Source organism: Sesamum indicum, linkage group LG1 (genome assembly GCF_026168435.1).
Source record: "Sesamum indicum cultivar Baizhima isolate 11 linkage group LG1, ASM2616843v1, whole genome shotgun sequence".
In the NCBI taxonomy this organism is placed as follows: domain Eukaryota; kingdom Viridiplantae; phylum Streptophyta; class Magnoliopsida; order Lamiales; family Pedaliaceae; genus Sesamum; species Sesamum indicum.
The window spans coordinates 12,469,482-12,481,736 of record NC_142657.1 but is presented as its reverse complement, the minus strand read 5'-3'; the positions used below and the strand labels follow the sequence as shown (position 1 = coordinate 12,481,736).

The 12,255-nt window shown below is 30.6% G+C and overlaps 1 protein-coding gene and 1 long non-coding RNA gene across 2 annotated transcripts; one reads left to right on the top strand and one right to left on the bottom strand.

The window, feature by feature from the left end:
• Positions 1-7,562: 7,562 nt before the first annotated feature.
• On the top strand, positions 7,563-8,745 carry LOC105158510 (arabinogalactan protein 22). Its single transcript, XM_011075297.3, has 2 exons — positions 7,563-7,914; positions 8,383-8,745. The coding sequence occupies exons 1-2, from the start codon at positions 7,788-7,790 to the stop codon at positions 8,481-8,483; spliced, it is 228 nt and encodes a 75-aa protein (XP_011073599.1). The 5' UTR covers positions 7,563-7,787; the 3' UTR covers positions 8,484-8,745.
• A 132-nt stretch (positions 8,746-8,877) lies between these two features.
• On the bottom strand, positions 8,878-10,418 carry LOC148789469 (uncharacterized). Its single transcript, XR_016063966.1, has 2 exons — positions 10,098-10,418; positions 8,878-9,189 (listed from the first exon to the last, which is right to left on the bottom strand). It is a non-coding gene; the product is annotated as an uncharacterized LOC148789469 (long non-coding RNA).
• Positions 10,419-12,255: the final 1,837 nt, after the last annotated feature.

Genomic DNA, 12,255 nt, shown 5'->3' with positions numbered 1-12,255 from the left:
CTCTTTTGTGGCCCGTTGATAGAGACGCTATTTTACAGATTCCCCTTATCCTCTCAGGAGATTCGAGTTTACTTATACGGCATTATTCAAACAACGGTCTCTTCTCGGTATGCAGTGGGTATCACCTGGCAGTTTCTTTTGCTTCCACTGCAAACAAGTGATAGGCGATGCAGTTCCAGAAAGTTTTGGAAGTCAATTTGGCAAACGAAAGTTCCAAACAAAGTTAAGGTGTTCACATGGCGAACGATTCACAATGCCCTCCCAACTGCAGCCAATCTCAAAAGGAAACTGCCGCATGAGGAGATTGTTTGCCCTTTTTGTATAGACACGAATGAAACAATCATCCACACACTTTGCGGTGTTGCTTTACCAGACAAGTTTGGGCATTATCGAACTTCCTTTAGCATTCTTTGAGTGATCATGTTTCTTCTGTTGAAGAATGATTTCTAACGTTTTGGATAAGCTGTCATCGGGATATTTCTATTGTGCTCTCATGAATTGTTGGACGTTGTTGTGGTCTCAAAACTTAAAATTATTGAACAAGGGGTTTCTATTCCCACAGCAAATTGTGGATTTTGCTAGGAGTTATCTCAATGCCTTTGTGGTGCAGAACTTTGGTCAATTCTCTCCCCGCAAGCTCATCATTACTTTTGGCAGGCTCCACAGGAAGATTATATCAAAATTAATTTTGATGGTGCACTCCTTAAAGGGGGAAAGTTTTTGGGTCTCGGAGTGGTGGCATGAAACTCACTGGGTATTTGGTAGGCATGGTGCTCACTCCGCGTTGATGGAAGAGGTCCAACACTTTTAGCAGAAACATTAGCAGCAAGAGAGGCAACTCGTTTAGTTTGTCGAAAGTCCTAGCAAAAGGTGACAATCAAAGGGGACTGCGCTTCAGTTCTTTCCATGATCTTTCGTGCTTCTCAAGACCGTTCTATTTTTCGTCCTTTGATCTTTGACATTGTGTCATTCACAGCTCATTTGAAATCTGTTTCTTTTTCTTTTGTGTTTTGATTGAGTAACTCTGTTGCACATCAATTGGTCCGACTTGGTCTTAACCTTAAAGGGGACTCTTCTAATGTATCTCCCAGGGTGAACTCTCTGTTGACTGACGCTCTTGTCAACTAATACATACGTGATTTAACTCTAAAAACAAATTACGTCACTCTACGTGGAGGAAAGAATTGCAATTTTCATCCTAAATTATAGAATAATTTGCAATTTTAGCTTATATATTTTATAATAGTCAATATTAACCACACAATTTAGAAAAATATTGCAAAATTAGTTTCACGTAAAAAATTTGCAATGTCTGGAACTAATTTTGCAATCTTTTTCTGAAATGTGGGACTAACTTTACAATATTTTTTAAAGTATGGGACTAATATCGCAATGGTATGACCAATTTTGCAATAGTTTTCTAAGGTGTGTGACCAATGTTGTCTATTCTAAAAAGTAAAGGACTAATATTAGAAACTATCCTTTATTTTGGAATCGAAATTGTAATTTACGAAAATATAATTGGGCTTTAGTTTGGGCCTCTAAGATTTGGGCTGAAAAAGGAGGAAACCCAAGTTTCGAGAAATAGACCCCAAACCAATTTTCTTTCTTTCTTTCTTTCTTTTTTTTTTTCTTGCCCTTGTTGTTATACTTCACTAGTTATCATTACATGCGATTTTCACTAACATATAAAAAGAATCATGGTGTAAGATGATGAGAAAAAAAATAAATTATTAATTATAAATTGTAATAAATATAAAAAAATATGGTGAGAAAGAGAAATGTGGAGTAGTGGGTGGTTAAGAGAAAAAATAAAATAATTATGAATTTATTAAAAATATCAAAATTATTAATTTAACTAAATATTTTTTAAAAGAAAAAAATAAAATAAAGAATAAATTTAAATATTTAAAAATTAATTCGAAAAAAGATTTTTCTTTATAATAGTATAGATATCACTTAAATCATTTAGGTATATTTTCTTTATAATTTTAGAGTCTTTTGCTTTGAACGGATAGTTTCATGTCCCACCTTACCAAATATTGATGAAATTTTAACTACATAAAAAATTAATGGAGCTTTACATTTATTTATTTATTTATTTAAGAAAATGGAGCACTATGAATGTCTTGTTTAAATTTTAGTTATGTTATTTTATTTTCTTGAAAAATATATATTTGCTATAAAATGGTCAAAAAGAGAAATTTTGTTTTTACATTTTTTTTGTTATAGTCAGCAATACGTACAAAACCTATTTATATTAGCTATTGAAGTAGACCCGATGTGTGTGTATAATTTATATTTTTTATTAATTTAATTAATTATATAAAAGAGAAAAAAATAATAAAAATGACTAATATAATCAATATTTTCTTAAACAAACTTTTATTATTATTGAGTATCATTAAAGATAATTTTTATCTTGAAATTTCTTTGAAGATCTTTTGACGATTCTGATGATGCTGTTGGATTTCGATGTTCATCGATCTTATAAATAAAAAATAATTATTTTAATTAACGCCCTCGAACGTAATAAAATAATTTAAATAAACTACTAAATAACGTTATATTGATAACTTCATTAATATTATTAAATTGAATGAAGAAAAACGTGTAAAATATAATTTGATACTATTAATGATGATTCATTGAATTCTTAGGTGTTTAACAATTCTGATCATAAGAAAAACATTAATGATATTTTAAATTTTGGACCTTAATTTAGGCACACACAAAGTGTGCAACGATTGATATCTCAAAATAGTCATAACCCAATAAGCTGATGCCACGTGGGAGGATCTGCACCGGAGTGTGGCCCCATAACTAGCCGAATCCACACCGTGCGATGCATATGGAAAACCAATAGTCTGCAAGGAGCTGAGACGCGCGTGGTCGCACGTCTTCCTTTCACCGGTAACCGGTTCTCAAGGGAGTGTTTATGTTAGTTTTGAAAAAGTTTTATTTTTTTTAATGGCTTCAAAAATATATTTTTAAGGTGTTTGGATTTAATTTTTATTTCTGAAATTATTAAGAAAAGTATTTTTAAATCAAAAGATAAAAACACTCTTGGGGTGTTTATAGTATTTTTAGTGTATAAATTCAACTTCATTTTATTATTATTTTATCATTATTATAATAATTTTAATTTAATTTTTATCGATTTTAACTTTTTTTAAAAGCTGCATATATAAAGTTGATATTAAAATTTTTAAATAATTTAAATAATTTAAAAATCACCAAATTTACACTTTCACATATTAAATATTTTAGATATTATATATTTTAGGCAAAATATCACTTTTGGTCCCACTAGATAGGGTTCTTCTCACTTGCAGCCCCACGCTTTACATGTTCAACACCTTTAGTCCCAAAATTCTATTTTTTTAACAGAAATAATCCTATTCCATTAACAACTAACAGAAACGGCATGTGAGTTGTCACGTGCCGTTAGTCAACTGGCAACTGGCGAAAAATACAAAAATCAGGCTTGTGTTTAGTTTTTGGAGGGAAAAAAAGGCGCCAAAAAAATATATTTTTGCTATTTATATATGTAAATAACCCACAAATACCACACAATATTTTCATCACTTAATCTTGAGAGCAATAGGCCAAAAGATGTCACAAATATCTCAAAATATTTCAAATATTGAATGCTATTGTAATGATGAATTATGTGTAAAAGGATGTTCTTAATGTTACTAAATGACCTTTTAGTAATGGTGAATTATGTGTAAAAGGACTAATGGATATGCCCTTTTTGCAAGTAATTATAGTTTATGTTGTATTTAAATGTGTAAGCATAAATCTTGAAAGCAATAAAAACAGAAACTAAAATTGCACAAAAGCACTAAATTACAAGAAAACAGAAAATATACTGAAATCCACTGATTTTTATCATTAATGAAATGTGTTGTAAAGTGCAACTTTGCATGCTTAAAATTTGCCAAATACTACCACTTTACAAGCTCAAAATGTGCCAAAATATCCCCCAAAAGTCTTACAATACCTTGCAACATTTTGTTCCTTAAAACATCACACAATATTGGAAGTATTTTGAGATGTTTGTGCCATCTTTTAGCCTATTGCTCTCAAGATTAAGTGATGAAAAAAAGATAAAAATATTGTGTGATTTTTGTGGGTTATTTACATATATAAATAGCAAAAAAATATTTTTTTGGCGCCTTTTTTTCACTCCAAAACTTGAATACAAGCATGGTCTTCTGTTTTTTTCTCTAGCTTCCAGTTGACTAACGGCACGTGACTTGTCACATGCCGTTTCCATTAGTTGTTAACGGAATAGGACCATTTCTATTAAAAAATAGAGTTTGGGGACTAAAGGTGTTGAACACTTGAAGCGTGAGACTGCAAGTGAGAAGGGCCTTATCTAGTGGGACCAAAAGTGATATTTTGCCCCAGTTGACTAACGGCACGTGACTTATCACGTGCCGTTTCCGTTAGTGTTAACGGAATAATACCATTTCTATTAAAAAAATAGAGTTTTGGGACTAAATATGTTCACGTAAAGCGTGGGACTGCAAGTGAGAAGGGCCCTATCTAGTGGGACCAAAAGTGATATTTTGCCTATATTTTATTTGATATATTATCTAATTATCTTATTCGTACATTAAAAGAAATGGATATGATTAATTCATAAGAAAATATTTTTTTGCGATCACGTAATTTTAATTATTTGTGTGAATTTAATAATTGTATTATTTAGTGGGAGTATTAGTAAATTAAATATTCATTTTCCTATAAATATTTTTTAAGAATAAATATAAGATATACTAATCGAAATAAAATTTATTATTTTTTGTGAAAAAATAATTATTATTGACAAACAACAAGTGCAAATATAAATAAAAATAATATCTTTCTAATAAATGGGTTGAGGACAAAATGGTCTTCAGTCATAAGTTTATTTTAGAGGTAATTTTTATCAAATACTATCTAATTTAACTTTTATTTTTTTATTTTTTTTACAAAGACTGTCCACTTTTAATTCTGCTTTTATTTTTATATTTTATTTTTTTTACAAAAATCACTTTTATAAAAATAAAAGATTTCGCAAACACTCCCTTTGGCAAAGATGAGATTAAAGATATATTTTCTTACGAAATATATTGATTTTATATAGTTTTTAAGATGTTCTATAAAAATGGGTAACATTAATTTTTTTAAAGAGTTTATACGATTTAGAATATCTTATTCTGAGATGTTATAAATTTATAATATTTTTAAAAAAATTTATAAGCTTAATCAAATACTTAAAATAGAAGGTTGACAGTCAAGGTGTACAGTGGGTTGGATTGGTCTAGGACCAGTACGGATCAGCTTGAAAAAGTCCGATCCAAGATCGGCTCACTACTTTTCCTGGCCGATTTTGGGGCGATCATGGACCTCTAAGTGGACTCAATTAGATCTGTTTTTAAATTCAGGTCCACTCCATGAACCGACCTGATTGAGGCTCGGACCAGACCCACATCAAGTCCGGATATGCTTGTTTTATTATTATTTTTAAATAATATTGGGGTCTTCTTATAAATAATTATTCAAATTTATAACTATTTTATAAAATAAATAAACAATAAATTAAATCACACAAAAGTTTATAGATAGAAAAATAATAGTTAAGAATATATAATGACCTTAATAAATAATTTGATTAACAAACTTACAATAATAAACTTAGATGATAATAAATTCAAAAAGAATTTAAGATAAATTTGAAAAAAAATAAGAAAAGAGTATTAATGAATTAAAGTCTAAAAAATTTAGAAGTAGAACAATAAAGACAAAAGTTTCTAGAATTTCAAAAGTATAAAAAAACTATTAGAATAGTCAATTAGAAGAATAAAATAAAAATTATATGACATGCATTATTTAAAAAAAAAAAAAAAAACCCAACAAACCTGGCCCAAACCCGACTCAGGAGCAAATGGTCCTAGGCGACTGGGGTGGCTTGGTACCAGGTATTGATTCCTGAAACCGACCCTGGGCGGAACTAGCCCATTATTTTATTGGTTCAATTCGATCAAGGATTGAGTTAGCTCATCTCGATTCATTGTGCATCTTGAGTTGACAGTGTAACTCTAATTTATATAGGTTTTTCATATCTTAATTTTGAAGAATTTATTATGATCTAAACAAATAGAATATTTGTGCGATAAAAAAGAATTGGCAACTGTAACATTCTTAAAAAATAGAGAAGAATTTGGTCTATATTATTCTTAATATTTTTATTCTAGAAAATTCAATCATTATGCACTCGGACTTGCTCTGTTGCCATTCCTATTTAATATTGTCGGTATAATACATATTTATTCTTCTTTTCTTATTTCGGACAAACTTTTCTTTTTTGTGGATAATTACTCTCCCCACCCTTGAGGTTTGGTATAATTACACGTAGATTATCTGTGGTTTTGAAAATTAAATCTAGCACTCATGAGGTTTGTTTTCGTCTAACAAATAAGTCTTTCGTTAGTCAAAATTCACTGAATTTGCTGATATTAATAAAAACCCCTCACATGTCTTCACATTAATGTATGTGAGGAGGTATATTTTCACCATTATAAAGGTAGTTTTATCAAAAAATAAATTATTTGACTTGCAATAAGTTAATAAGTCAATTGAGAGTAAATATCAATTTTCATTCTTTTTTTTTTGTTAATATCAATAAATTCAATTAATTTTGGCTAAATGAGCGACTTATTTGCTAGAAGGAAGTAAACCTCAGGAGTGCTAAATGTAATTTTTAAACACAAAAAATTTATGTGTAATTACACCAAACTTTAGGAGAGATGAGTGTAACTATCCTTTTTTTTTTTTTTTTTCATCTGTTGGAACCTCAATATATTTTTCATTTATTACATGAAAACTTTTATTGACAAAATTGGTTGAAAACAAAACTAAGTTAAATTCATTTTGACCTCCTGTGATATGAAAAAATATCAAAAAACTCCATATGAAAATTTAAATATAAAAAATTACTTTTATGCTATGTACATTGACACGTGCTGCCCCTAACCAATTAGGGCCTATTTGTTTAGGCACAATGACTAAAATACCCTGCTGGTCAACTTCGGTCTATTAAAATATATTTATAATAAATAAAATTAAAATTTTATATAGAAAGAAAAAATTTTAGTCCGTTAATATTAATTTTAGTTCAATAATTATACCCATTTTTTATAAGTCCATTAAGTTTTAAAATTACTGAAATTTAGTCCTCAATGTCCAAAGTTTTATTTTTTGATAGAAAAAATGATATGGCATGGCAGTTAGATATTTTTTAAAATGTAATTAATACTTTATTTTTATAAGATTTTTTAAATTTTTTTCATATTACAAAAAATGTAATTGATATTTTATTGTTTATGAAAGATTTTTTGACATTTTCAATATCATATAGAGTCCTTGTATTTTTTCCAAACAAAATTATGATTGATTTGATGTCTTAGAGGGAGCACCGGCTGTCTCGGTGTCGAATCAAGAAAGGGAAAAGCTGCAGAAAAAACATGCTTTGCATTTTCTTCCCCCACCACCCATCGTACAAACTAGACTTGCAATTTGGTGGTGCATAATTCCCTCTCTCTCTCTCTCTCTCTCTCTCTCTTGATTTCTCTCTCTACCCAGACAGACAGACACAGACAGACCGCAATATATAGGGAACCAATATACTCTTCGAAAGCCCACTCCATCGAGGACAGAAGATTAACCACCCCCCCTACCCCCCCCCCCCCCCCCAAAAAAAAGAAAAGAAAAGAAAAAAAGAGAAAAAACGGAAAATGGCAATGGATTATAGGGTTTCTTGGTGTGTATTTGCCACATTTGTTATTGTTTACGCAATCTTTGTGCCTGCTGTTCAGGGTTTGACCCCCGCTCCTGCTCCTGCTCCGGCTCCTACCAGTGATGGTCAGTTTTCTAAATTTTTTCCACCTTTTTCTTTTCTTTTTTTTTAAAATTTTTTTTCGCTTTGGTGTTTACGCTTCCTTTTCCTTTTCTATTTTTTTGGAGTTATGGGTTATGGGAATATGCTGGAATTTGCCGTTCGTTATGTCTGGTCAGTAGGAAAATAAGGGAGAAAGAGATAATGATATCTTGAATGTGTTTTTGGAATTTACTGTTAGTTAAATTGTAAACGTGCGTATAAAATATATGAATAAAGGGTAATCATAAAACACAAATTTGCGCCGTTGAGTTTGGAAGTAATGTTGGGGTGCGAGGAATAGGCTGAAGTCGACTGCAAATGGGATTGTATTATGGTTTTATGGGTTTTTGGTAGTGATCTTATGATTCTTGATTGATTATTTCGTGCAATGCAATTTATGTTTTGGGTCATAGAAATGCTGCAAGAACTCACCTCTGTATTCATGCCTACAGCCGGAACTGCAATTGACCAGGGCGTTGCTTATGGCCTGATGCTGTTGGCTCTGGTGCTCACATATCTCATCCACACCTTTGACACTCCCTTGAACTTCTGAGTTCAGAGAGCGTTTAAGTCATTTCGTCTGTTCAATTGTCTGAGATTTATGACTTGATTGACTGGAGATGAAGAACTGTTTTTGAGGCCGTCACTCTTGGATGCAATACAATTGTATTAAGTTCTGTGCTAGTATTTGAATTAATGTATCAGATGCATTCAGAAGGAGTTGCTAGTGTACCTGTTTGATGGCAACTATTGACGTTTCATTCGCTGTTCGCATGTTAACTTTCTATTATTGTGGTGAGAGCTTTATTGGATCACATCACAGGCATAAAAAGGCAATCATAATTAAAACAATGGTTTAACTGCGATAAATTGCATCAGCCGGAACTTGAAAACCACTCTCATGTAGTCAGAACACTTCTTTCCAAGTTCAACAATGGGAAAGATAATGAACTAATGGTGTATGAATCACCAGAGGGTTCCATTCAGAAATGCCAAATGTGTTACATCTCAAGCTGCCCCAAATAGAAAGGGTGCTTTTCAGTTGTACCCTCAGGATCACATATCTTGTTCGGGGGCAAAACTTGTAAATGCTAAAATCGTATGGGATACACAAATGTGACCTTAATTTTAAGCAGCAGGAAGAATTTGCCAACTCGGCGTACAAACTTTCCAAGATGAACAGAAAGTTAACTCTGCTTCTTTCCACCTGAATCTGGTTGTTCTCTGGTGGGTTCAGCCAGGGAGAATTTCTTTACTTTCTGAGAAGAAAATATAAAGAGGAAAAGACTCAACTGATGTAGGAACTAGGAAGAACATAAAAGCTGAATTCATAAGCACAATCATCAAATAAGCAGCAGTTTGCAAGACTCAACAAAAAATATAGCATCATCAGTCCTCATAAATCACCTAAACATGTGAAGTAACAGAACCCAAAGCCGAATGCAATTCAAGTAATCCAAAACAATGGGCCCTCGTGTCAAGATAGTGACTTTATACAAAGTAGTCACACCTTCATCAACCCAATGTCAGAGAAGAAAAACCTAATCTAATTGCTGATCACAAAACAACTTAATTTTGATAAAAGAATTTTATGAGAGCAAAGCATCTGAACAATTAACATATGCACATTGCAGACAACAAGCTCTTAAGAACTTTTGTCTCAAGAATGAGTAATTGCTCCCTTCTCTTACCCTTGCTGCACAACATGTGACAGGCATCTAATACATTCCACTTGTTAAACAGGGTTCTATGGTCGATGCTATCGAATCATTAACTGCAACCTAAGCAAATGCTACTACAGGAGCATATTGTGGGCAGCTACCAGGGAAAGGCTGCTGAAAGCTGGGTGCTCATAAACTAAAGAGAACCACATTGAAATAAGCATTGTGACCTTAGATAATACTTCAAAATTTAACAACTGAAGGGAGAGGTAATTCACATATTTGAGGAACGTATCAAAGGGGATTTTGTTTCATTTCCATAAGAACAATACTGATACAAGGCTCAGTATGTGAATAACAATTGCCGATGAAACTTTACTGAATCAAGCAGCAACAAAATCATGCTACGGGAATCCGAAAGAAACCCCGAAAAATTGCAGATCACAGATCGATAAACATAAAGCAAATTCATGTGTTTCTGCAACCAGTAATGGCAAAACACTGACCTTATTGATAATGCATTGACGCAACGATTGAAGGAGGGAAAGGCATTTTTCTTGATGGTAAGGCGATTCAGCAACGCAGTTGAGCAGATCAAGTGCTTCCTTCCCGCACACTGCCTGCTGTTGATTTTGGGATGTATCCATGATATCCTCGCTTCAGTTTCTAGGGTTTATAATTTTGGGTTTTAGGGGTTTTAGAAAAGGGGAAATGTGTAGTTACAATCGAGCAATTGTAAGCTGTTTGGACGCCCACTTTTTCATTTCTCTCTTCTGCGGCCGTCTTCTTCTTCTTCTTCCAGAATAATCCTCACCCAAACATGGGGCCAAGAATATCTTTTTTTTTTAATATTATTATTATTATTAGCATCTGTTCATTTTTTATTATTATTATCACAAAGAAAAACACATTTATTAGAATAAAAATAGGTAAATTTTAGATTTCAAATTTATTTAATTAACTGACAAAGTTGAATATCTATCCGTAAGTTCGAATCTCACTAACGTGTATATATTATTCTACTTTAATAATAATTATTAATTTAATGCAATAATAATTATATATACTTGATACTGGTAATTGATGTATATTAAATTGGTAATTAAAATTTATGGACTAAAATCAGTTAGCATTTTAAAATTCATAAAATTTATATTTTAATTCCTCCACTGTTAACTATTCTTTGAAGAATTCCTCATAATTACATTATAAATTTTAATTATAATCAATAGTGAATATATATTAATTAATGTCTTAATAAACTACTAATATTATTATAATTAATCAATAATTATTATTAAAGTAAATTAATACATAATTCATTAATAGTGGGACTCGAATTTATGACCAGGGCTTTTAACTTTGCTAATTAAGTTAGACCTCGTTCACAAATTTCATATTGTTAACTAAAATTTGGTTATGTATGGGTTTTAATACAATTATTATAGATTTAAAAAAAATTTAGAATTAATTTAAATAAATTATTTAAAGGAAATGAATCTGCATAGTGAATTTTAATATAAAGTGATTTATGTTATTTAAAATTTAAAATTTGGGCCGAAACAGGATGTTCTAAGATTGGGCCAGGCCAGAGTTTCTTCATCCCAGTTGGGCTCTACTGGTAAAATCAAAAAATAATTATATCTATACTTTCTAATTTATGACCTATTTATATACAGTATAAACCACCACTATTTTTGAGAAATCATACATACACCCATCAGAAATATTAATATCATTACAGATCACCTATATTTTTAAAAAATTACATATACACCCCAAAAACATCAACATCGTTACAGAAACTACCTTTATGTTTTGCCTGTCAAAAATGATTTTATAATTACACAAAAAGGATAGGATTAATTTATATAAATATACCATGGATTAGGGTATAAGTGCAATTATCCTTAAAAACAATCTGATCCAATGTGTAGAGCGTAAATGAATCAAAAAGCCCTTTGTTTATAATAATTTCAAGCCCCAAATGACTCACCAAACCCTCTTCCAGCCAATTCGAAAATTTAGTGAATTTTGATTGATTGGGAAACTTATTTATTAGATGTAAGCAAATTTTGAGAGTGTTAGATGTAATTTTTTAAATTACAAAAAATATATGTGTAATTATACTAAACTTCAAAAGAGCTGAGTATATCCCTTTATTAAATTATGCTAACGCACTTCAATTACAAGATTGTATGCTCATGAAGTTTCCTTTGTCTTCATATAGATTTTTCATTATTTTGATGAAGTAATGTTGATCTTGCATGAAAAGTCGTTGGAAAACAATAAATATTGTATATAAAATATATATGTTTTAATATATTATAATTTTGATAAAAATTTAAACACACAAATACTACATTTCGCAGTGACTAATTTATTTTACTCAACTTTTGATTTTAAGAAAAGCTATTTCCGAATGTTTAAAAGATAGTTTCCAATTTTTGATATTTAAAAAAGAAAGGTATGTTTAGGTCAAATGTTGAATATCACCTAAAAAAAGAATCCAACATAATTATTTTACTATTTTTCCCTCTTTATAATAATTATTTTTAATGTATCCGTTTAAAATTATCTTTCACCAACAGAGTTACTTAAAAAAAAAAAAAAGAAAACGTCCATTTTTCAAATATTTTTAATTTAATGTTTATCTATTTTTCA

Coding starts and splice junctions, on each gene's coding strand:
- LOC105158510 (XM_011075297.3), top strand. CDS start 7,788: ATGGCAATGGATTATAGGGTTTCTTGGTGTGTATTTGCCACATTTGTT. Junction 7,915..8,382: donor TCCGGCTCCTACCAGTGATG/GTCAGTTTTCTA, acceptor TCATGCCTACAG/CCGGAACTGCAATTGACCAG.